We start from the raw sequence: 26,477 nt of genomic DNA on the forward strand, positions 1-26,477 counted from the left end.
ACTAAAAAGATAATTACAGTTAAGATACTTGTATGCATATTTAAAAGGTAATATTTTAATTTCCTCAAGTTTTAAAAATTTAATGTAGAATAAGCAATTCTTCAAAAAATACCCCTTTTCCCCACCCCGTGCAATTGTTGCAGTGACTTACAAGGAAAATTAATCAGTCAAATGAAATGTCTAAAAGCCACCATCACCTCATCAGGACCTTTTCAGTTTGGGACAAGGTTTAGAATTGCTTATATTCCAGGTATTTATCTATTGCCTCTGGGTTATAACCATTCATTGTTCTAACTCAAGAATTTCTCATTTAGGGCTTTGTCCTCACTTGAATGCTAATCCCATTCTTAACTGCAGTTAATTGTAGAATCACAGAAAGGACTGTGCAGCATACTTGAGAGACAATTCAAATTATCAGGATCATTTTCTTTTCATGTTTATGCTTCCTTAAAATAAAAAAAAAAACAGGCAAAAAAATATAGCAACTTAGCTCAACATATAATTTATCAATTTTATATATGATTATTCATTCTTTTTTTCTCCTGAGATATTAAGCAAGTTTGTAAGTAGTCTGTTTTCATGCAAAAAATACAGTTTTCCATTGTTTACATTCATCTCATAGTATTTTGTATCCTAAATAACTATATCACCTTTGTGCTTTACACATTTGGAAAATGAAGAATAATCCATTTTCTTTACTGCAGAAAAAATAAAAGATTATCAGTTCTTTGATGGGTAATACAACCTAATTAAGTGCAAACTTCGAGTTGCTAAAACATTACCTGACTATAAAAATTGCAGTGGAAAGTTCTATTTTCCTCATGCTTGCAGTTTTAATCAAATGTAGAATGAAAGGTTAACTTGCTCATATGAGGGAGACATAGTATGTTTATTCCTTGAACTTCTAAGTCTGTGAGTCCCTAATAAATGTGGAACTAGGTCTCCATGCCACACCTGGTCAGAGTTTCCTCTCTCACCTGGGGGGAATCATAATAAAATATAAAAGATGTCTTTTATGGCAAAAGAAAAAAAAAAGGTGTATATTCTATTTGAAAATATACACAGGATTGGCTTCTAAAATGTGAAAATTACTAATTTATATTCCTAATTACATTAATAATGTACATTTGAATGAAAAACAGATAAAAGGCCAAACATTTAGGAACATGACTTTTTAAAAAATAATTCATCTGTTATGCCTCTAGACTTCTGTTGGATTTGATGTCCACTACAAATGTGAACATCTTAAGTACATAGCCTTTTCCTATATTGGTTAAAGAGAAATACAAAAATTTTCCCCCCAAAATAAAGTTGGGGAATCTGAAGCAAGAGGGATTTTCCATTAACACATCTTGTTTTATTTCTTCTTTATTCAAAAATTCAGTGGAGTTAAACAGAGGAATAGATAAATGTACCTGCAGTATATTTAGGGCCCACTGTTTACTTTTCTCAGCACATTTGCTGTAACCTATTTATTGGCCCAAATGTGATGCTTTACATACAGATCAGGAAGGCCAGAAGAAACACAAGATCTTTAAAGTGAGAAAAACAAGAGATCTTTACCTGTCCATAATCAATCATATCTAACTACTATGAGGTAAAAATACAACCAAAATAAGTGTTACATTATTTGCTTATGTTATATTGTCCAAAATCCTCCTGAAAATAAGAGACAACTGAAATTTTTTTCAGTGGAAGGACAATGGGAATCAGCTTCATTTTCTTCAACATGTGACGCTACTTGCCTTATTTTAAAAGAGTATGAATATCTAATTCAGATAATGATTTTCTCTTTTAGTCAAACATTAAATATAAAAAATTAATGCTATGTAGATATGGCCTTGGAAATTTTTAGAATTTATTTATTCAGAAATGCCTTTAAGAAGGAATATGCATGGAACTAACTCATATACTAAAAGTCGGATTTGTAAGTGTAAGTAGAGGATCTGCGGACAGAAATATGCCAAAGGAATGTGTAAAGAATTGGATAAACGCATCAGATGAAGGTGTGATCCACTTTTGCCAATGCTGAAATATAAGTGTATATAATCACTGATACAGATTCATCCAGTAGGCCCATGTGATGATGCAGTTTTTTAACCAATAGCATTTATTTACAGCTTGGATTTGCTCCAGGGGAAAGGAACTTCTGGATTGTGAACGCTTTCCCCATGTCTGCTTTCAGAGTCCTGTCTCTATAGAAGAAAACACTTGCCTAGGGATGGTTCCTTCTTCAGAAGCACAGTCTGTAGCTTGGAACCTAACTGCTGTCCATGCTGGGTTTTAATTATAAGAAATCGTTGGTACTCGGGTGCAAGGAGTATCTAAATACATAATGCAAAAAAGGAGGTTTCCATGGTTAAGCTTAAAAGCATTTAAAGATTTTTTGAATGGAATTATGCCCTATGAGATATTCATCTATGATGGATTTAAAAACTTTCATAGCGGTGTTTTGAAGAGGTTCTTCAAAATTAAGTTGTTGAAAAACTGTTTTCTTTGGAAATAACATCCCTTCCTCCCCTTGTTCAGGATTACAGCCATATTTGGTTTCCCAGGCCTGGCCTGGACATACTATGAATGGGAGGCCTGAAGAGCCCAGCAAGGAATATAGGTACATTAATTGCTGTCTATCTTGAGAAATAATTCTGGGTTTCTTTGCCCAAGTCTTCCCCAAAGGTCCATTCATTGTAGAGTCAACAAACATCTTTTAGAATTCATGTGGTAAGAAGTCCATGGATATACACATTTTATCCTTGAAGTAGTTGTACATTTGTCTCTAAGTAGTTCCTGAATATTTTAATGAGCTTAATAAATGAGAAAATATGTTGAAAGATCTTTGTAAAATGTTATATAAATATAACATGTTTCAATAATATCTGAAATCGCATTTTTCATGCATAAAAGTAAAAATGACAGGGAAAACTTGTTCACATCAATAAGAATTGTCATGTATAAAGAATCTGAATTTATGTAGAATGTGCATTATATCTTGTTTTAGCATGATTCTGTACACCTAATTTTAATTTTTTAAGTCTGATTTAACTGTGATTTTGACAATCAGTTACTAATGAGGTAGTCCACATTGCTTAGATATTTGCTATATCAGGTTACTATTCCACAAATAATGAAGTACAGTATATCAGTTATGTTTTTCCTTTATGTTTAATAAGAGTTCTGTGAACATTGAGAATATATTACTTTTAGTGGTACACAGTCCTTGAGAAAAGTCTTGATTTTTACATTGCCATTTGTGATATTTTTAGCAGCTTGTTACAATATCATTTTAATAAAAATAAAGTGTACTCAGTGATGATAGAGAAAATATTGTTAAAGACCTTTTGGGACAGGAAAAGGCATGGTCATAAGATCACGTGCTTATTCATTTTCAGCTGCATCATTCTGATTCATTACTTTCAAGAGAAACTATAATATTGCTACACAGTCCATTATACTGAGAAGAACTTTCCTTGAACTTCACATGGAGATTGAGTAAAGCTCTTCTATTTGTTTTTTGAAGTACTCTCTCAGCTCAGGTCTCTTAGCCTTTAATGTTGGTGTCAGCAAGCCATTCTGAACTGAGAACATGTCAGAGTGGATGTGAATGGCTTTAACCTAAAAACCAAATGCAGAATATGTCTTTATCAGGAATATAACATAGCATTTATAGTACACATGATAAAAGTAACAGGCATACAAGAATAGATATATTGATATAAAAACACTATGCTCTTTTTAAAAGTCAAAGTTAGGTCAGTAACATTTCAGCCTATTTAACATGTCTGCAAGCCACCTTTTCTCCCTTCCTACTCCTTCATTTAGCCAGTCAACAGAAATGAGCTGGGTGCTTATTCTGTGCCAGGCACTGAGGACACAAAGAAGAGTCATGAGTGCCCCTGCCCTCAGCAGGTGCACACTAGCATTCAGCAGAGCAGACACACCGGGCAATTATCAGACAGCGTGGTATGCACAGTGACAGGCGCCTAAGGCAGTGATGGTAGGGGAAAAGGAGGAGCAGCCAGGGAAGCCTTCCCAAATTAGATGAGTGTTAAAAGATGAGTAAGAGTTAACCAGCAAAGGAGGAGAGGTGGGTAATGGAGGGCATTCTAGGCAGAGACAACCCCAAGAACAAAGCTGTGGGAATGAGAAAAGACAGAACATGCGAATGGAAATCCAAGTGGTTTTTTGGTGTAGATACATGAAGTAGGAGGTAAAGGGGTAAGAGATGAAGCTGAAGTGGTTAATGCAACAGTTTACAGAGGAGCTCAAACTTTAGGCTGGAGTCTGTAAGAAGGCACTTAAGGTTTTCATACAGGGTAGTGGCATGGCTAAATACACATTTTAGAAAGATCTCGCCAAGAGAAATGTGAAAATGTTCTTTGAGAACATGAAGATTAGAAACAGGGAAACCAATCTGAGGGATCTGGCCAATCCACGGGGGACCAGATAAGCACCTACACTTAGATTCAGGGCAGAGACAGAGACAAGTAAGCAGTTCTAAGACCCATTCCATGGATAAGAGGTAGTAAAGAGGGAGGCAGCCTCAATGACCCCTGGGTTTCTGACTTGAATGGGTACATGGATGGTATTGCAATTCACAGCAGGAATATAAAGTTTGAGGGTATATGATGAGTCTGTTAAAAAAAAAAAAGTCTCACCATGGAATTTTATATCTACCGGAAGGAGGAATGTACGGGTCAGGTTTAGCATTCGCACTTCCTATTTCTGTGAGGCAGATCCTAGGCCCCCTCATGCAAAGTCCCTTTGCAGTGATGAATTGACCAGAGACAGATGAACTAATGTAGGAGGGCCTGGGCCAACTCCTCCCACGTGGAGCTCTATCTGAAAGGGTCTCTGACAGTTTCATGACAATTTTATCATACGGGCTTGAACTGAATCCTTGAGTGATACTGGAAATCGTGTCTGGACTGACAATTGTCTAAATTAAATGGTTTTTGTTGAGATAATAGGCCCATATCATTAAATAGCAAACAGGGTTATGGATTGTTGTAATAGACCTCTTAATAACAAGTTTTATTACATTTTTGAAAAAATAAAACTGTCATGAACCTGAGGCACAGAGACACAATATGACTACAGATACCATTTGCTAAACATTCATGCCATTCTGTCCTGCATGTTATTCAAAGTCTAAAATGCAATTTTGAAACTGAAATAAGTATTTTCTCAGAATCCTCTGGCAGAGAAGCCCAGGTAGCACCAGTAAGAAGTGCACCAAGTCCAACTACTCCATTGGTATGTACAATTGACCCTTGAACAACAAAACAGGGTTAGGAAAGCTGACCACCTGCACAACTGAAATTTCATATATAACTTTTGACTCCCCAAAACTTAACTACTAATAACCTAGTATTGACTAGAAGACTTACCTATAACATAAACAGTTGGTTAACACATATTTTGTATGCTGTATGTATTATATACTGTGTTTTTACAATAAAGTAAGCTAGAGAAAATGTTATAAAGAAAATCATAAGGAAGAGAAAATACATGTATAGTTACTGAACTATATATATATAAAAAGAACCACATCCAAGTGGACCCCTCCAGTTGAAACTCATGTTGTTCAATAGTCAACTGTCACAGACATTTAGAATATTAATTCAAAACCTATGTATTAAATACACATACACATTCATTTGTTGTTTTATGTATTTGGTATTTATCAAGCAAATCCTATGTGTCAGATATGTGTCAGGCAACAGGGATACAAAGAATAACAAGACACAGTCCCTGCCCTCATAGATTTACAATCTAATGACAGATGTTGCAGTATGACATTGCTACCACAGGGGCAAGCCCAGAGAGGGTCACCTTTTGCAGGCAGAATCAGTTGCTTTGCCAATACCCAATCTTGACTTCTTCCATGCTAATGAAACCAAAACTATGTCTATGTCTACCAGGGCAATCTTGTTCTCTGATTTCCCAGCTATCCTTGCAGCTAGGGGATAGCCATGAGATCCATTTTTGGCTAGTGATAAAGGAAAGTTTTTGCTTTCCTAATATAAGGTTCAGACATAGATTTCTCCACCCATTGTTCTTTTTTCCTTCCTTGAATATGGACAATGTCCAAAGCTATAACAGTGCCCTTGTGATAAGCCAACATACTAAGAATGAAGAGTGGAAAGATAGTAGAGCCTAGGTCTTGGAGGACCTGTACCTTCCTTGGACTGTCTACCTTCAGACATCTTATGTGACAAAAAAAAAAAACAAACCACTCTGTGTTTAAGACACTATGTGTTTCTGTTAGAGCTGAATTCATTTCTGATATAGCACCTAACCCAGGCTTGGGAAGGGTTCATTGAAAAGAGATGCCTGGGGCACCTGGGTGAGTCAGTCAGTTAAGCATCCAACTCTTGGATTCAGCTCAGGTCATGATCTCACAGTTTGTGGGTTCACACCCCACATTGGGCTCTATGCTGAAAGTGTGGAGCCTACTTGGGATTCTCTCTCTCTGCCTCCCCTCTCCTCCCCACCCCTCGCATGCCCCCTCTCAAAATAAATAAATAAACTTAAAAAAAAAAGAAAAAAAGAAAAAAGATGCCTGAGTTGAACTCTGTATGATAAGTCAGCTTCAGGCTGATGAAGACAGCAAGGAGAAGGAGGAGTGGTTGCTATATGACCTGAGGAGAGGAGGGTGCTCTAGGTAGAAGCAACATGTGCCAAAGCACTTTCAGGGCATTGTAAGTGTAGGCTGAAGCATATGGTATAGATGAAGAAAAAGAAAGCAATGGGGCTGGAGAGGTAGACTGGGGCCAAATTACAAAGGACCAAAGTAGGGAGTTTGGACATGATTCTTTAAACAATTTTTAAGCAACAAGAAACAGAATGGCTCTTTGGAAAGAGTACTCTGCTAAGAATAGATTGAACTGAGGTAAAAATGGAAGCTGGAAGACCAGCCAAGAGGCAAGACTGATGGTGATTTGAGCTATAACAGTTGGCTGTGGAGATGGAAATGAATTTGGGGGCTGAAAAGGACAGGACTTAGAATGTGTGTGGGTAAGTGGTAAAGAAAGAGAAATAATAAAAGTAAGAATGGTTCTAGGTTTCTGCTTGAGCAGAGAAACTGGAGGAACGGAAACATGCTTTGGGGGAGGGAAGATCAAATGTTCATGTTCAAGTCTGAAATGCTTCTGGGAAAACCACGTGGTTTTTGGATACTGGAGTGCAGGTTACAAAAGGCAGGAGAACAAAAACGAGAGGGCACTCTGTCAGATGCTACTGTCCATATAAGAAGTGTTAATAGAATCAAGGTGCCTGGGTTGCTCAGTCAGTTAAGTGTCCAACTTCGGCTGAAGTCATGATCTCACAGTTCGTGGGTTCAAGCTCCCCATAGGGGGGCTGCTGTCAACACAGAGCCCACTTCAGATCTTCTGTCCCCTTCTCTCTCTGCCCTTCCCCTGTTCTCTCTCTCTCAAAAAAAAAAAAAATAAACATTAAAAAAATCTGCTAATAAGATCAGTGGACACAATCAGGAAATGACTTATTTCAAAAATCAATTTATGAACCACTTCCCACCCATTAGAATAGCTATTATCCAAAAAACAGAAAATGACACAAGTGTTGGCGAGGATGTGAAGAAATCTAAACCCTTGTGCACTGTTGATGGGAATATTAAATGGTGCAGCCACTGTGGAAAAGCAATATGGCAGTTCCTCAAAAAATTAAAAATAGAATTATCATATGACCCAGCAATTCCTCTTCTGGGTATATACCCAAAAGAATTGAAAGCAAGATCTGGAAAGAATTATTTGTACATCCATGTTCATAGCAGCATTGTTCACAGTAGCTAAAACATGGAAGCAACCCAAATGTCCACTGACAGATGAATGGATAAGCGAAATGTGATTATATGCATACAATGGAATATTGTTCTCTCTAAATGGGAAGGTAATTCTGACCCATGCTACAACATGGATGAACCTTGAGGACATTATGCTAAGTGAAAGAAGCCAGTCACAAAAAGATAAATATATTATGATTCCATTTACATGAAGTACTTAGAGTAGTCAAAGTCATAGAGACAGAAAGTAAAATGGTGGTTGCCAGAGGCTGGAGTGGGGTGGGGGGACTAAAAGTTACTGTTTAATGGATACAGAGTTCCAGTTTTATAAAATGAAAAGAGTTATGGAGATGGATGGTGGTGATGATTGTACATTACAAATACATCTAATACCACTAGACTGTGCACTTGAAAATGGTTAAGATGGTAAATTTTATGTCATACGTGCTTTACCACAATTTAAAAAATTGAAAAAAACCAGAGGATGCAAATAGTTGCAAGATGTTCAATATGTCAATGACTGTTTTCAAAACTTCTGATGTTAACAGTCTTGTGTCCTGGGAGGTGGGCATGTTGAGATGGCAAAGAACTCTTTGCTCAGAAATCTCTGCATTATGTTCATTGGTTATTCAGATCAAAAACTCAATATACAAAGAAGAATCCTAAAATGGCTATATTTCCAATGTCTGAAAAAATCCTTAAAGAAACATTCTAACAAATTCTGGCATTTTTAAACCCAGGCTTATAATTCAAAAATGTGAAAGTTTTCAAATGAGCACAGCATTAACAAGTCAGATTCACTTTGTTTTTAGACATTTGTCCAAATGAAGGATTCACTTTTGCTATGAAAAGAATAGCATTTGAAGGGATTTGTGTATGTAGGGAAAGGTGAGGAGGGGGTGTTAGGCCAACACTAGAGCGAGCTTTTTTGGTAGCTGCCTCCACTTGACTTCACATACTGAAAGGATCTCTACTTGCATATCCAATATAAATAGCTGGAAATCTGAGGCTGTTGGCTAAAAAGGGGTCTTGTCACATGCTTCAAGATTAGTAAAGGCTCTTGTAAAAAATATCTGTTGGAAAACTGTCTCAGTGTTCCTGATATTCAAAGAAGCAAAGATTTGGGAAGAAACAGGTCTGCCATGTTTTGTACCCTCTGGATATACTTTCCCTCCCTAATTTGTTTTTATTAAACAGAAACCATTCCAGAGGACCCCAAATTCCCTGGAAACAGGTCCCAAAGGAGACATTTTCAGACACAGTACACTGAGAAGTAGGGCTCCTGTGGAGGTCACTGCTCGGGGTGGTGCAGAGGTGGAGGTAGGTGCAGCCGGGGTGGGGGGGGGGATGTAGCTGGAGAGAGGCAGAGGTGGGTGGAGGTGGGGTGGAGGTGGGATTAAGGGAAGTGGTTGGGTTGGGGGGCAGGGAGGAGAAAGGCTCTGGTTCAAGCCCCAACCCCATCAGAGCTACCACTTATCTATATTTGGTGCAAGCTTCACTTTCAGATAAGATGCCATCTAAGCTCTGCTACTTACAGAAGTTTGGAAATCACCACTTGACAACAAAAGTAATTAACTTGAAGAAAATAAGAACACAATCTAAATCATACTTTAATCTTAGATACTGTGATTTAACTTAGTAACTCATGTTCACTGTCATAAGATGAAAAGCTGAAAACTGACAATGCTAATTTCCTTTTTTTTTTTTTTTTTTAGGTTCTCTTCTGATAGAAATGACATCATGTAAAGACTTTTGGTAAGTGCAAATGATCTATTCACCTTCTTTTGTAAATGAAATTAATAATACAATGGTAAAAGGAGAAGCAAATGCCAAGATATGATATCTGCTGTGTCCCTGGAGCCTGGGTTTCAGCTCATCTTAGCTCCTAAAACCAACATGGAGAACACTGTGTAATTGGGACAAGAGTGCATGTTCAGTACAGGGACTTGGGGTGAGCACCTTTGAAAATCTAGCAATGACAAGCAGAAGCTACAAACAATAAAGTACAGGGCAGATGAATTACACAGGGAGAGCTACCTAATGCTATTTAGATGCCATATAGACCATAAAAGAAAACATTATCTTAAGAATGAAGGACTGAATCAACAGGTAGATTTGCCAGCAAACCTAGAGGCCAATGGGGGCATCTGCAGTTCGGTGTGGCTCCCTACAAAATAGTATTTGGTGATACTCCCTCTGTTTGAGGACAGGGAGTATCACTAAATACAGCCTTGCAGGAAGCCAAGGGATGTGGCACCTGGCTCACCTTTAACTCCCTTAGTTAGTAGATTAGGGGCTTGCTGCCAGGCTGCCAGTTCCTGCTCCAGTCTGACCTGCAGCTCTGGGTCTATTTTAATTCTTCCATGAAAATACCGACACAGACTGCCTGAGTGACTAAAAGTCCAGTCAGTTAAGTGGGGAAAAAATGGGTCAAATCAGTTTTTTAACTAATACTAACCATAACTGTGGGTCCCAAATGTATAGTATTTTTTAGAAGCAAACCAATGGTAAGGGGCACCTGGATGGCTCAGTCGGTTAAGTATCCAACTTCAGCTCAGGTCATGATCTCACGGTTCATGGGTTCGAGCCCCACGTCGGGCTCTGTGCTGACAGCTTGGGGCTTGGAGCCTGCCTCGGATTCTATGTCTCCCTCTTTCTCTGCCCCTCCCCACTCAGGCTCTGTCGCTCTGTCTCTCTCTCTCAAATGTAAATAAACATTAAAAAAAATTTTAATGATAAATGATAAAACAAATTTTCATTTTCTATAAATAATTACATATTTTCTAATAAAAATAAACTGTTGATTTGTAAAGGGATTTGCTCTCCCTTTATGCCTAACACAACATGAAACGCATTTTCCAATTTGTAATAAGCAAAATTTTTCTTAAGGAAGGAAGGAGATGCTTAATGTTAGCTTCCTTTCTGAAACTACACTCTTGTCACTGAAAAGTGATTCTATAGGGTTTTTTAAAATTTAGAAATACTGTAACGTTTAAATATTGTACTGGAATAAAATACTTCAAAAGTGTCAATTTGTGCCAACTCATTAAAGCACAAAACTTCCCATAATTTTGAAGAAACATGGTATTTAAGCTTTTAAATGGTATTAGTGAATGAAACACATGATATTGCTTGGAGATAATAAACACAGAGTGAATAATTTAGGACAGAAGAGATAAAGTAAAAAAAATTAATTAGGGAAATGCTCAATTCAATTTTTTTTCCTGATTTAAAGTCAAATTGGTTAGGTAAGTATTCATTTCAGTGACAGGAAATACAATAACATCTTTTGAATGACAGTGAAAACACCAGAATTTGGAAAATCTATCTATCAAGTGTCAAAGTTCACTTTGCATCATCTATACAAACTCATAAGGCATATAAATGTTAATAAAATGGTTATATCATTGTTAGATGTGCTCAGAAACTTCCCAGGCACCTACATTTTTAATTACTGATAGAGTTATTTTAAATGCTTCCTATCTACTCATTAAAATATATCTTCCAAAGATCTCCTTAAATTAATAATAATTCGTCTCATTCTAGGAACTGTTTTTGAAAATTAAATTACATTAATTTTTAATCTAATTCAAATGTTAATTCAGATCAACCCTGCCCAGTAAGCCTGAACTCCTAAAGCTTTTGGTGAATGATTTAAGCCTTAGGCTTGGTTGTCTATTTGTGTGGTTTTCAAAAAAATTAGTGTTAAGCCTTAACTGATCACTCATTTTTGAGGAAAAAGGAAAAGGACAAGCTGACAGTGAATCGTAGATTAACTGAAAGAATTTATACTGATCTTTGGAACACAACTGGGAGCACACATCCTCCTCAGGCATGAAGGCCTGATTTTTGCTCTCCTGTGGTCAGCTGAGGTTACGCACTGGTTGTGGAGGGGAAGATGCACACAGACAAAGAGGAGAAGGAGGACAGAGAAAATGAAGAGGTGACACTGTTGGCAATAAAACTCAGGCCTTTGGGATACCCACATGACTTCCCTGTATTTGAAGTTACCATGGTGAGGGCAGATTATTAGAGCAGAAACTGCTTAAGGAATATGGGAAGACAAGAATACATCTCTTCTCAGTAAAGCTCTAATTTGAGCAATGGTTAACATCTGAAACCTAACCAAAGGTCCCCTTTCAGCATAATCTTAAGAGTTGACAATCCATGAATAAGAATCTAACTGTTAAGACTCTCAAGTCCTGGGGCAGGTCATGCATCCCAAGCCCAGCAGGGGGCGTGCTGGCCTCAGAAATCACAAAGGTAGTGGCCAGAACTAATCCCCTTAGGCAATGCATCCCCAGGGCCCTTATAGCTCCCCATTCGGACCAACACGTAGGCCCAGAACAAATGGGTTGTGGACCACCCATATGTGGCCCCTGCTCTACATCATCATATGAACCACACAGCTCCCCTTAATGGAAGGACACGGAAGTCCATCCTAGCAAATTTAGAAATTGAAATAATTATGCCAGAAATACCTTGCCTGAGTGCCTCCGATTTTATAATTTTTTTTAATAAAGATTTATTCATACAAACCTTTTATGCCTTAGATACTGACAGATGAGGGTAAGGAGTGTTTCTCAAACTTGATTTATATAAAGATCCATTTCAAAAGAAAACAATTCTGAAACTATGCTTAGATTTCATCAGTTTGAAACTTAAGAAATTAAAGTCTGATTCTGCAGAAATGGTTTTTGATTGCAAATACTTGCCATTAGAGTTTTTATTGGAAACTGACTTAAAAATGTTTTCAGGTTTTCATTAAAATGAACATACAAAACTCCAAATTCTCACAACCCATCCAGATCCCTAACACTGTATTTGGGAACCCTATTGGAGAAATATAATTTTATTAAAAATGATTATGTTAAAGACATCCTGGAAATTTTTTTAAAATTCAGAATATTAATATTTCTCTACTTGACAAATTTTTCTCTTTAGATTTTTTGACTAGAGAGGATGTATAAATGGTGTAGGTAAGTAGGACCAAGCTTGCATTGTTTAGGAACTCAGTTTCAGTAAGAACCCCAAACCTGCAAAGACAGAGCCTTAGAGTATTGCTTGTTGTCTCATCTCCCAGCATATTCTATGTTTCCTCCCCTTTGTGGTAGACACGCTGGGCTGACAGATCATGGGCCCAAGAAACATGATCTTTCCAATGTCCTAACAACTAAGTTTGCCTGCCACAGGCAAGAAGACAGTCTCCATAAAAATAAAAATAAGAACTTGGGTCTTAAGTATTGCAGGCAGCGTGGAGACAGGCCAACCATGTGTGCACATACTCGGCTAGTGACAGTGAGGGTAATATTTCAGCTTTACCAATGCCTGTGATCAGGAGGACAGCAAGTGCAGTCTCATATGACCTATTTTAGCTCAGGATAGAGGCTGCCACAGAGTTGGCGTGGAACAGGCCTTCAGGGGTCTGTCGGTACATAGCCTGCCCATGGGCTGCAGCATGGAGGGTGGAGAATCTAGGTCAGGGTCACCATGGGCTAGTTTAATCTTTGTCACTGCACAAAGGGCTATAACAAGGTATGGGGAAGGTAGTAGTTACCTGTTCGAACGAATGGAGTCCACTCTCTTTTCCTAACCTCACCATATCTTCCAAAATGGCTTTTTTCAGCTCCTGAATTGAACCATATAGGAAAAATTACAAGGCAAAAACACATTTCAAAATGGAGGTACAGGAAACAACGAGTTTTGAGCAAAATGAAGCTGAAGGTTGTGCCAACACCCACCCCAATCCCCACCCCCCTCACTGGGGCTGATGCTCCAGGCCACACACAGTCACCACCTCTCATCAGGCAAGTAAGTGCCAGGCATAGCCAGAGGAGTGGCCATGAACAGACTAGGGGACCATCCATTTTTTAAGGTGGCTCTTTGTTCAGACTACTGAGTCCCAGGGATCCTGTCACCGCCAGAAGAGCCCAGGACCCAGTGGGAGCACCAGGATCAATGGATACTGCTGAAAAATGGGCCATGAGCCTGGAGGAGATGATGCTGAGCCAGAGCACAGAGATCTCAGAGCACAGGGATCTCTTCTCTAGGACCCTACATGTGCCCAAGAGGCTTCGGGAAGGTGTGAGTGGTAAAGCTCTAAGCAGGAAGAACTGAGTTACTTTTTCAATTCCATGACTGACTAAGCCCAGTGCACACAAAAGCCACCTCACGTTTGGAGAGAGCAAGGCCAATGAGTTAGAAGGCCTACAGTCACACCGGATACTGCTGTTAAGCAGCTCTATCAACTGTGTGGCCTCTGGTAAACCCCCTCTCTCTCTGGACTCTCCTGCAAGCTGCAAAATGGCAGGGTGGGACAAGCCTCCTGGGATGTCTCCCAGCTCTAAAATTCAACAGCTTATCCAGCTCTCTAAGAAGAAATCTGCATTCTTTCAACAACAATAATGAAAAGACGAACCTCTAGTTTAGGATTTCTACCATTTATAAAGTCAGAAATTTCCCTACGTGTTCAAAATCCACTGCTTTCCTGTGTTTCTGTCCTCCCGTTATACAGTATCATAAGAGGTCCAGCAGCCAAGGTACAGACCTTATTTGCACAGAGCTCTGCATATGACCCTTCAATTCCTCTCTTCTGAGCCCAAGAAGGCATGACTTCAGGGTCAGGCACAACAATGCCCACCAAATAGGCCTGCAATCCCAACCAAAGGAAAACACAGTCATTACAAATGTTTTCAAAGTGGTTATTTGTGGTCCAGCATTAAAAATAATCTCTTGGTATTCTCAGATTCCACCCTTTTCTAAAAATAAATACATCCTTATGTTATGATACATTTCCATCAAAATAACACACATTCTTGACTATTTTCTGATATATTTCCTTAACTTTCTAAAAGTTTTTTCTTTTTAATGTTTATTTAGAGAGAGAGAGAGAGCTGGGGGGGGAGAGGGACAGAGAGAGACAGGGGAGAGAAAGGAGTCAAAGCTGGCTCTGAGCTGACACCAGAGAGCCTGATGCGGGTCTTGAACTCACTAACTGTGACTTCATGACCTGAATTGAAGTCTGATGCCCAACCGACTGAGCCACCCAGGTGCCCCATTTAAATTTTTTTAAAAAGTTAATAAAGGATAAGCTTAATGTGATTAAGAATTAGTAAAGTTAGACCTACATGTATCTGATTCTCACGCCAATCTTTTTTCTTTTTTTTTGAGAGGGAGAGAGAAAGAGAGAGAGAGAACGGTGGAGAGGCAGAGAGAAAGGAGAGAGAGAATCTCAAGGGGGCTCCATGCTGTCAGCACAGAGACTAATGCAAAGCTTGAATTCACGAACCATGAGATCATTTCATGCTCATCTTAAATGAGAACACCTTTAGGATGCCATTCAAAAAAATTCTATGAACCAAAACACATGTATTTCTCAGGGTTTCTCACCAGTTTGAAAATGTTTTATTGATATGGTCCCCAATCATGAAGAATTCCATTTTAATTTTTAAGGGCATTGTCTTAAAAAATAATTTAATAATATTTGTTTATATAAATGCAATGATAGCACAGAATATGTTCACAGTGATCTTGCTGACTTCAAGTGTAAATGATGCTGAAAGGAGAATAAATATAAATCCTCTGCAAATAATTTAATCCCAAACTATGTTAACATAATAGTTTAATATACTGAACCAATATATTAAGCTATGTTATCATCACTACCATTATTTGCAACACTGTACCCATTTGTCTGTAAAGTTCATTTGCATATTTCAAAATCTAAACAGCAGAAACCCTGAATCCTGCTTTGGCATCTTACCTCAAAATCCCTCTTGGAAGTAGGTGGAGCCTAAGTCAAAAGTAATGGGAATGTTCATTACTACTATTTCAAGCAACTTATTTACCTAATTGCAATTTATCAAACTATAAGCAAGTTAGATTTCTCATTTAAAAGCAATTTTCGGGGCGCCTGGGTGGCTCAGTCGGTTAAGCGTCCGACTTCAGCTCAGGTCACGATCTCGCGGTCCGTGAGTTCGAGCCCCGCGTCGGGCTCTGGGCTGATGGCTCAGAGCCTGGAGCCTGCTTCCAATTCTGTGTCTCCCTCTCTCTCTGCCCCTCCCCCATTCATGCTCTGTCTCTCTCTGTCTCAAAAATAAATAAAGGTTAAAAAAAAATTAAAAAAAAAATAAATAAAAGCAATTTTCTCTCAGGGCACTTGGGTGTCTCAGTTGGTTAATCAACCAACTGTTGATTTCGGCTCAGGTCATGATCTTGTGGTTCATGGGATGGAGCCCCATGTTGGGCTCTGCACTGACAGCGAAAAGCCTGCTTGGATTTCACTTTCCCTCTTTGCCCTTCCCCTGATCTCTCACTCTCAAAATAAATAAATAAACATCTTAAAAAAGCAATTATGGGGCACCTGTGTGGCTCAGTCAGTTCAGCATACGACTTCAGCTCAGGTCATGATCTCACCTTTCTCTGCCGCTCTCCAGCTCATGCTCTCTCTCTCAAAAATGAATAAACATTTATTTTTTTTTAAAAAAAATTTCTCTCATGATCTAATACGTAGGAGAATATCAGTGTCTGACTGGAAATTAATGTTTACCACTGTAATCAAGTACCAAATATTTATGAAATTATTCCCAAATAACTCTAGATTTTTCAGCAGGCCCAGTACACGCGGAAGGGCTGAAGCACAGGAGACTCACCTTTAAGCTGTTCCCGTGAACAAAGATTTGTGCCACAGGCTCACTCCGGATGTAGATGTTCTCAATCTTCTCGGGTGCAATATATTCGCCCTGAGCAAGTTTAAATATGTGCTTTTTCCGATCAATAATTTTAAGAGTTCCTGCCTGTGGAGTTGGACAAACAGCTTTGTGAAAAGATAGCATTCTTGAGCCTAAACCCCTGACTCAATGGTGCCATAGCCCTTCACCCCTGTCCCATCCCACCCTGCAAACCCCACCTGGATCTGCTCCTTCATCTGAGGTCTCTGCTCTTACATGTCCCCTGTGTGGCTGGAGAGGGCCACCGTGCGCCACAGGTTGATGCTTTTCAAGATCTGCTGGACCCTGAGTGCCCACCCTCAGCACTTACCTCCCTCCCCCAACTCTCTGTTCCCATGCCTGCCACCCTCATGCCCAACAACAGGTGTCCCCATCCTCAGGAGGCCCATCTACCTGTCCATCCTGGCTCCCCTCTCACCCAGGCCCTTGCTCCAACTGTCCCTTTTCTCACCACCATCTTCAAATTCACTCCTTCAAACAAAGCCTAGGCTTCTCTGCCCAGTTACTGCCTCTACTCCCAAAGAGTGGCCTCTCCCTCGCCCAGCATACAGCACAGCCTGGTAGAGGCTCCTACCTGACAGACAAGATGCATCAGGAGTCCTCACCATTCCAGGGCCTCTGCAGCAGGCAGGCCACCCCTTGGTCAGTGAGTGCTTGTGCCCCTGGCTTCTAGAACCCCTCTTCCCCTCACCTCACTGACTCCATTCAACCTCTTTGAGTTTCTCAGGTGAAGAGGTGGGTCTCTTTCCTTGGCTCAACCCTCCTTACCTCCACTGACAATGTTACTTGAAATAACCCCCATTTGTTTCTTCATTCATTGGCCATTCCCACTTCTGCCTAACCTTCCAGCCAAACTTCTTCACTGAATTGCAGGCCCAGAACCTAACACTCAGAACACTTCAGAAACCAGACCATTTGCCCTGCACGTTACAAACAGGCCACTAAGGAAGCCCATCTCTGTCTTCCTCATGCCTGTCCCAGCCCCCATGCCCCAAACTTGGGAGATGGCCTTGCTATTTGCCTCTCCTGGGACTTCTAACAGTCAGGCTCATTGTCCTCAATCATAAATCCCTCTCACACCCCCTCCTTCTCCCATCAAAACCACTTTCTGGCGGGGCTTCTGCATACACTCTGTCCCTCCCCTCTATCTGTTTGATTAGCCAAAGCAGAGCAATCTCTCCAGAAAAGAAAAAACCAACCGATTCTGTGTCGTTCAAAACCCAGGCTGGACCTTAGGCACTTTCCCTATACTGGTTTCTTTGGCCCTCCTGGCATCCCCTCAGCTGGTTTTAATCACCTCCATTTTACAGATGATGAAAGTGAGGATGAGAGAGGTGAGTTAATTCCTCCAAAGTCACACAGCTTGAAAGTAGGGAAACCAGGATTTGAATTAAGTCTTTCTGCATCAGAAGTTTATCTCTTTTCTTTAATCTATCTAATACTATTTCAAAACAATAATAATTTTTAAAAAATGGACTCCTCCACACCGCCTGCCTGCTGTCTTAGGCTCTTAGTGGAATCACAACACTAGGTCTCCACATGAATTAGTTTACTTGCTTCTTATAACACCCTGCAAGGTGGGTGGTTGCATCCAAATTATAGGGAGTTAGGAGCAGATCCAAGGTTCTGTGGAGCTTCAAGCAGTTTCCATACTTGAGGGTCCTCCTTCTTTCAGAAAAATAAGATGAAACGAAGGGCAGAGGCTTGGAAGTTACCTTTGTAAGTGAGGGGCCCTGAGCCCAAGCCTCCTGAGCTGATAGGACAATCCCCCCTTAGCCAGCCTGCAGGACCCTGCTGTCTCTCTGGGCCCCCTCCTCCACAACTGGGGGGCCTCAGTTAGAATCACTTACCTCACACCTCCAGTGTCTCTCTACTCAGCATGCACTCTTACTTCTGCTCTGACCGCCCTCACTCTCTCCTGTCTCCTCAGAACATGACTCACATCCGAAGACTCCAGCAGGTGCTTGTCCTCCTCTGCCTCTCCCCAGGTGACCATGGCCCTCAGCTTATGCCCATCATATTGGCCTGTGAACTGTCTAAAGATGCATCTTTCCTCTGAGCAGTGTCCCTGGCCCAGGGTACATATACGGTATACTTCCATGTCTGCTACAGGAATGAGGGTTTCTCAATTCAAGCAGGGGCAAATCGGCTCACCAGCCCAGAGGACCACTGCAGGGCTCAGCATCATTCATGTGCCCAACAAACTCGTTTCTGAACGGCCACCCTAAACCTTAGCAACTTCCCAAAGACACAGGGGAGATTTGTGGGGTGGGCTGCATCAGGGGAGAGGCTCTTGGTTCCAGTGACAGAGCCTTTTCCTGGTCACAGTTTTTATCTAAATATGTCCCGTGCGCCAGGCATTGTATTGACTGCTCTGCAGGTGTAACTCATTTGTTCCTCACAACAACCGTAGAGGTAAGCAGTGTCATTATCCCCACTTTACAAATGCCAGAATGAGGCCCAACAACTGGGTCTGGCTGCGTCACAGCCAAAGAATGTCATGTAGCCTTACTCTTTTACTCCACAAAAAAGTCTGTGGCCCCAGAGAGGGATGAGACTTCGGGAAAAGGCCTCAGAGCAACTGCTGACGGAGCCAAAGGAACTCAGATACCCTCCCACCCAGTTCCAAGCTTTTCTCACTGCACGGTGCAACCTCTTGGCTAGGGGCCAGCATCTGTGGGCTCCTGGGCCCTGCCTTTCTCAGACCTCCCAGGGCTATGAACTCCCTGTCTTGCACTCCACCCACTGGATTCCACAGCACTGTCTGATCTGTATCAGAGAAAGAGATAAGGTAGGGAGTGGATCTTAAACTCCAGCTCTACCCTCCCATAAAGATCTCTATCCCCTTTATCAGGAGGATGGACAAGAAAGCTTTTGGGGGCAAGGTAAGGAAGAACCTCCCAATCCCCGAATGGCTAATTCAGTTCCTGAATGGCTAATTGTCAGGGCAGGTAAGGAGAAGACTTTTGCCTCCGAAGTGAATCAGATTACATACCCTCGCACCACCAGCATGTATGAGGAGCCATGGTTGCAAACATACGCACCGGCAGCCATTTCCCAATGTCCCCAGTATGAAGCCAGCCGTCACTGTCCAGGGCCTCTTTTGTCCTGTCTGGATCTTTCAAGTAACCTTTGAACACATTTGGTCCTCTCACACATATCTGTGGGGACAAACACCAGGTTTCTGTCAGCCCACAGCATGAGGGGTCCTGAAGGGAGGCTGGTGTGAGACACACATAGAATAAGTTATCCTATTCCTCAGGAAATGCACTGCGGAGAATGCAGTGGCAGAGAGAGAGGACAGGAGCAGCTACCAGCAGATTGTCACCTGTCTCCCGCTTCTCTTAAACACCATCTTCTGCCCTTGCCATCTCTTCTCCCTGTCCTGGCCATCCCAGGCCTCCTTCCCTCCCTCCCTTTAGCATATGCTGCTTTGTGACACTGGATGGGGTCTCCTCAGGTATTGATGACTGGCTAATTCCCCAGACATGCTTGAGCCCTCTTCTTCATGACTAGGCAGTCAGCTTTCTCAACTACTCCCATACAGTAAACAAGGACAGGCCAGCACTACCTACCCCTTCTGGCCTAGCTGCAAGTGGTACTGTTTCTGCTGGGACAGAAACATAGTAACAGGCCAAGTCAGTTAGGAAAAAAAAAATGAATTAAAAAAAAAAGTTTGGGAATTTCAAGTCTTGATTTAGACCAGCCCAGTCCCAACCTTGGGGGTTGGTTGCTTCATAAATAGGAGAGGAAATGCTGAGTTAAACAGAGTCAAATAAATCAGTAATTTAAAGTGACTTTACATGTAAGGTGAAAGAAAAATAATTCCCTTTCACTCACTCTATGTGGCATCCACAGACATGCACAGCTAAATTCCTAAGTTTACCTCTCCCTCTCCTTTGTAGGTCCAATAGTTCAGTTCCTCGACATCGACGAGCTTGATATGATTGCAGGGCAGAGGTGCCCCTACATGCCCTACAACACCAAAGCAATATGGCATTTGTCAGTGTTCAGATCCATTTCAGCACTGAAGATGCTCCATGCCATGTAGAACCCCTCCAGTGGTCAAAGTGGGGAATTATGGAAGGAAAGCAATATATCTTTATTTATTTAATTTTGCATGTTTTATTTATTTTTAAGAGAGAGAGGGGGACACAGACTATGAGTGGGGGAGGGGCAGAGAGATAGAGGGAAACACAGAATCTGAAGCAGGCTCCAGGCTCCGAGCTATCAGTACAGAGCCTGACGTGGGGCTCCAACTCGTGATTTGCGAGATCATGACCTGAGCTGAAGTTGGATGCTTAACCGACTGAGCCACCCACACAATCCAGAAAAGCAATATACCTTTAGATGAGCATTTGTCACAGGCAAGCACTGATGATAAAAAAAAAAAAAAAAAAAAAGGTCTGGAGAAAGGACAGGCCAACCTCCGTTAGGTCTGTTTTACATCTGAGTCTTAAAAAGCTAGACAGGCACACCTGGCCCAGCACCAACCTGAATAGGGTCTGTAGGGGGTTCATACCCACACCAACCACACCACTATCAGGACCTTTTACAATAGTGCCCATATTCAACATTTTTCCCCATTGTGAGACCCTTGGTTTTCGGATAATATGTAGTTATCATCACTTTTCCTCCAGTCACCAGACTATTGATTAATGTGCATAGTAATCATCTAGAAATCTTGTTAAAATGCAGATTCTGATGAGGCCTAAGTATCTATGTCCCTTATGACACCAACGCGATGCTGATCCTTCTGGTCCACACATAAAACTTTGAGTAACAAAGGAATGGGAGACAAGGATGAGGTAACTCATCCCTGAAAGATACGACTTCAAATGTTGTTGGTCATATATACTCCAACCACAAAATTACATCTAAGTCATTTTCTAGTAACTGTGGTTGTTAACACAAGTCACTGGCAAGGTAGAGGATTTTTAAGCAGGTGCTGGCCAAGGTCCTGAAAGAAAAGTGAGCCATGTAGATGAAAAATAAGGCTGACACTCTGGTTTCTCTTTTAAATGACAGGCTGCCAACTTTTACAATACTGTGCAAAGATATCTATCCTCTCATACTCAATAGCTTTGCAAGTTTTTGTAGTAAATATGATTTAAAAAGGCAAAAACCTCAAAAATCTTACATAGGAAAATGTGTAAGATGACATTAAGAGGGAAGAGAGTATTCAGAAAGAAGGGGATGTGTGAGTGATCAGGAAATATGATGGCAACAATAAGAAAAGAGCTACTGTTCCAGGATCTCAGAAAACAGTACTTATAGTAAATTTTCCAGCAATAGAGAGACCAAAGAATTTATACATAAGACAGGCTTTATTCAACTAGAGTGTGAAGAGATAAAACATGGACAAAAATGCTTCTGTCCGTGATGTGGCCAGATATGATTTCAATTTGGAATCCACCTATCATGTTTCTGCTGACTGCCTCAAGGTGTTCTGAAAATAGCATTACATTACTGTGCATATTTCTTTTCCATGTGCATCACCCTAAGTTTTCTGGTTTGTAGTTGGGCAAACTTAAGGATGAAGAGTGGCTCCAGGTTCCCAGAGAAAGTTGGTATCCTCAAGGATTCTTTTGTTCTGTGCTTTTCAGATTCTTCCAGTGTTTGGTTTAAATTTGGTGATGGGCAATACATGGGCTACCTACTCCTTCCTCCTTGCCTTGAAAAGTGAATCTCTTCAGAATGAGGACGTGGAAAGGGGCTGCTCCTTCCTGAAGTTGCTGTTTTCTTCCAGACATTAACATCATAGGACACCCCAGTTCCCAAAGAGCCTCAGAAATGGCCCTTTAAGAAATAGTGCTTTTGGGGCACCTGGATGGCTCAGTAGGTAAAGCATCCAACTTCAGCTCAGGTCATGATCTCACAGTTCATGAGTTTGAGCCTCGCGTTTAGCTCTGTGCTGACAGCTCAGAGCCTGCAGCCTGCTTTAGATTCTGTGTCTCCCTCTCTCTGCCCCTTGTCCGCTCACACTCTGTCTCTGTCTCTTTCTCTCTCTCTCAAAAGTAAAATAAGCATTAAAAAAAAAAAGAAATAGTGCTCTATTCACTATGAACTTGCCTTTCTTTCCTAAATAATATCCAATTCATAGCCTACTTACTTCATTCTAAAACAACCACAACCAGGGGCGCCTGGGTGGCTCAGTTGGTTAAGCATCCAACTTTAGCTCAGGTAATGATTTCGCAGTCTGTGAGTATGAGTCCCACGTCAGGCTCTGTGCTGACAGCTCAGAGCCTGGAGCCTGTTTCAGATTCTCTCTCTCTCTCTCTCTCTCTCTCTCCCTCTCTCACTCTCAGCCCCTCCCCTGCTCACACTCTGTCTCTCTTGCTCTCAAAAATAATAAATAAACATTAAAAAATTGTGATAAAACAACCACAACCAAGCTGTGTGGTATTTAGAACCTGCAAAATCCAATATACTGATACTGACTGATATTGAAAGCATTTTTCTACCTGGAACCATATTCTGTCATGTACTACTTTTTTAAAATGACTTCTAGTTCTCTATAAAAGAAATAGGAAAATACAAAACATACTTGGAGAATACTAAAACATGTTACAAAAAGAACAACATCCATAATGCCACAACCCAGACATAATCACCATCAGTTTGTTTCTTCTTTTTCTGTCACTTTTTGAGATCTTGCTGTTTTTAACTCAGCAGTGCCCCATGAGTCTCTCCCATACCTACAGGCCATCTTACCTGAGGTCCAGTCCCCAGGTGTGGTGAAGGTACATCCAGCCGTGCACTCAGTTTGGCCATAGCCTTCATAAACCTTCAAATGGAAAACAAAACCACACTGTAAGTATACATGCTCCTACAGCTGATGGCCTTCCCTTTTCAGCCAGCTAACTTCCCACTGAGCATCTAGCTGCTCCATGCTGGTGACAGAGGGAGGGAGGTGCTTTGGAGGTAGGTTTCTCCAGGTGAAACAGAACACAAACAACAGGTGTGACCACTTGGTTTGGAAGAAGGGTGATTTGTACCACAGACACTTAGTAGATAAGGTTATGTGGTTTGGGTTAAAGATTTCTGACCTATTTTCAACTACTGACTCTATTTTTCATTTGGATGATATGTATTAAAGGCAAAAATTTTTTTTAAGTTCATTTAGTTATTTTGAGAGAGACAGAGAGCACCAGCAAGGGAGGGGCAGAGACAGGAAAAGAGAGAGAGAATCCCAAGCAGGCTCTGCACCATCAGCGCACAGCCTGATGCAGGGCTCGAACCCACAACCATGAGACCATGACCTGAGCTGAAGTCAGACACTTAACCGACTGAGCCACCCAGGAGCCCGTGGGTTTATTATTTTCTATTTTCTGTGTAACATAATTCAGTTGTCAGCATATGTCTGGAAGAAGACAGAGAGAGAGATACAAAGTGAGGAGGGGAGGGGCAGAGCAAGGAGGGGAGAGAGAATCCCAAGCAGGCTCCACACTGTCAGTGCAGAGCCAGATGTGGGTCTCAAACTCATCAACCACTAAGAGATCATGACCTGAGCTGAAATCAAGAGCTGGACACTTAACTGACTGAGCCACCTAGGCACCCCAAAGACAAATATTTTAAAACCTACTATAAGTTTTACTTGAACTCTGTTAGATATTCCCCTCTAGAGCATCTGCACGCGCACACGCTCTCTCAATCTCTCAAAATAAATACACTTTAAGAAAATATTAGTTGAACAGATAAATAAAAAAATGAATATTTTAGAGATGACAAAACCTACTGAATCAAATAAAAAAACATCAGTGAACTTTGATCCCCCTCTCTAGTGCTCTTTTTCTGGGTTGGGAGATATTTTGCAGGATTGAGAACTCAGAGATGCTATTGCAGGTGTGGTATGGGTTCTCCAGCACAATGATGATCCATATGTAGTTTATCTGACTCCCTTTCCTAGAGTAGATACAATTGGACTTTGCAGAATATCACAAGATCATCCTGGCTTTCACTGAGCCTTTTTCATCCTCAGAGGAGGGAGCTTTTGTCCCACTAAAATTTTGCCCCCAGGATCTTCCTCTATACAGTAGAGGGTGTAGTGGGCTTCCTGCTCTGCCTTAACACACATCCCATTGCCCCTAGGGAAAGTCACATAAAGGCAATACCTGGCATCCCAGAGCTGCCCGGAGGAATCCCAGGACTGCTGGTGAAGCCGGGGCTGCTCCAGTAACAATCATCCGCACACACCCGCCAAGATTAGCCTGTGGGAAGAGAAAAGAACCTGCCAGTCTGGGCTGCTGAAGGTGGCATCTAACCCATCTGGGCCTCTTTCAAGGTCAACATTCAACAGTTGGATCCTACCTGACCCGAGGTCAGGTTTAAAAGAGAAGGCCCGAGGCTTTATAACATGTGAGCTGAAGATTCAGTCCCTTCTCCTTACAAATTAATCAACCCAATCAGCTTTGCAACTTGACCCACAAAACGGCCAACTTCTCTACGCCTTTGGAGGTAAGTGCCACTCTTCTGGGCAGTGTTCTGTAATTTTGGTTCCCCCTTCCTTGAAATGAACAGCTTTCCTCTCATTCTCCCATCATCTGCCAGCAGCCAAAACAATTACTTAGAACAATTTCTTCCCACTTCCATCTTAATGGCATAGCCTTTTTTCATTTATAAATCAATACTGTTTTCTGCTCTATTGACTATGCACTGCAGAGGACAAAGAATTCTTTAAACACTTTGTTTCTGTAAGTTGAGCCAAGAGAGTTTAAATATTAATTTTCTGAGAGCTAAAAATAGGGTAGTAAGAAAAAACGAGTAATGCTATGAATTAGCTATAGATTCTTTGGGTAATGCAGAGCTTGACAACTTAAATGAGGATACAGAAGTGAGTAATTCATGATCAGTCTGCACTGGTAGGGGTTGAAGATGTAGCTAACAGGAAGGGAAAGGAAGATTCTTGGTCACCTTGCTAGAACCTAGTGTTGCTGGGAAGCCAGCATGGCCAAGGCTACTGGGAAAGGCAAGAGAAACTTCAGGCCACAGAAGCTCCTGATGGACCTGACCATAAAAGGGCAAAGTTGCCCCAATGCCTGTGAAGACCAACAGATCTATTTTCCAGGAGTCCTTCTTGCTGGTTGCCTTTTGGCAAATATCACACACATCCAAATAACAAAAATGAGTCCTTTAATATTTCAATGGTAGTTTAAGCTTTGACTTCATGAGCAAATGAATTATCATTTTATAAGCCCACTGGAATGGGTTTCTCCAATTTTTCTATAAGGCCACTTTGGTGTCACTCCATAATAACACTGTTTGTTTTCTTACCTGGATCTTATTAAAGAAGAGCTCATCCCAGATGCTATCATTCCTGATGATTCCCTTTCGGACCTCAGCCTGTTTACGCTTTGCTGCAAACTCCAGGAGCCAGCGCTTCAATGGTGTGTCTGCTTGGCTAAAGATCTGAGGAACAGAAGTTGGAAGAAGCTGTTGGCCCGTGTACTACCTCTAGACAGATCCCCCCAGAAAGAAGGCCCAGACTAACCAAAAGAGAAGCTCCATTTTGCCCCTGCAGGACATCAGTGGATGTGACACCCAGCTAAAGTGAACATTACCAATGTCTGGCCACATTGTAGGGATGGAAATTCCTGAAGAAAAATCTGTCCAAACAGGGTTTTGGAGAATGGGAAGAAAACAGGATAAGGAAGGGGAGAGTGAAGGAATACAAGAAAGGAGGTTAACTTCCAGGACCTGGGGGAGGAGGCATGGAAAGCCTGCCTGGGGCTTCAGACCCTGTACAGTCAAGCAGACACACAGCACATCAGCCTGGCTAGAGACCCCCTCTGGGGCTTACCTTGTCATACATCCGGTTCAGTAATCGAGGGACCACAGGGAAGATGGTGGGGCACAGAGCCTTCATGTCATCTGAGAGGAGACGGATATCTCCCTGGAAGAAGCCTACGCGCCCTCCATGGCAGTAGACGACAGACTGGAGGGAGAGG

General features: G+C 41.3%; 1 protein-coding gene across 5 annotated transcripts in view; it reads right to left on the reverse strand.

Moving 5' to 3' along the window:
• Positions 1-3,143: 3,143 nt before the first annotated feature.
• Positions 3,144-26,477, reverse strand: part of ACSL6 (acyl-CoA synthetase long chain family member 6) — a 60,105-nt gene continuing 36,771 nt past the window's right edge. For all 5 annotated transcript variants that reach the window (XM_042934558.1, XM_042934565.1, XM_042934547.1 and 2 more), the window contains 10 exons: positions 26,330-26,464; positions 25,804-25,938; positions 24,645-24,740; positions 23,245-23,317; positions 20,417-20,505; positions 19,575-19,691; positions 16,453-16,596; positions 14,349-14,450; positions 13,359-13,430; positions 3,144-3,612 (listed from right to left, as the gene is read on the reverse strand). In XM_042934558.1, the coding sequence (XP_042790492.1) occupies positions 3,475-3,612; positions 13,359-13,430; positions 14,349-14,450; positions 16,453-16,596; positions 19,575-19,691; positions 20,417-20,505; positions 23,245-23,317; positions 24,645-24,740; positions 25,804-25,938; positions 26,330-26,464 (1,101 nt within the window). In that variant the 3' untranslated portion in view covers positions 3,144-3,474. The remainder of the gene's footprint in view (positions 3,613-13,358; positions 13,431-14,348; positions 14,451-16,452; positions 16,597-19,574; positions 19,692-20,416; positions 20,506-23,244; positions 23,318-24,644; positions 24,741-25,803; positions 25,939-26,329; positions 26,465-26,477) is intronic.

The sequence above is a fragment of the Panthera leo genome, chromosome A1, assembly GCF_018350215.1.
Source record: "Panthera leo isolate Ple1 chromosome A1, P.leo_Ple1_pat1.1, whole genome shotgun sequence".
NCBI lineage: Eukaryota > Metazoa > Chordata > Mammalia > Carnivora > Felidae > Panthera > Panthera leo.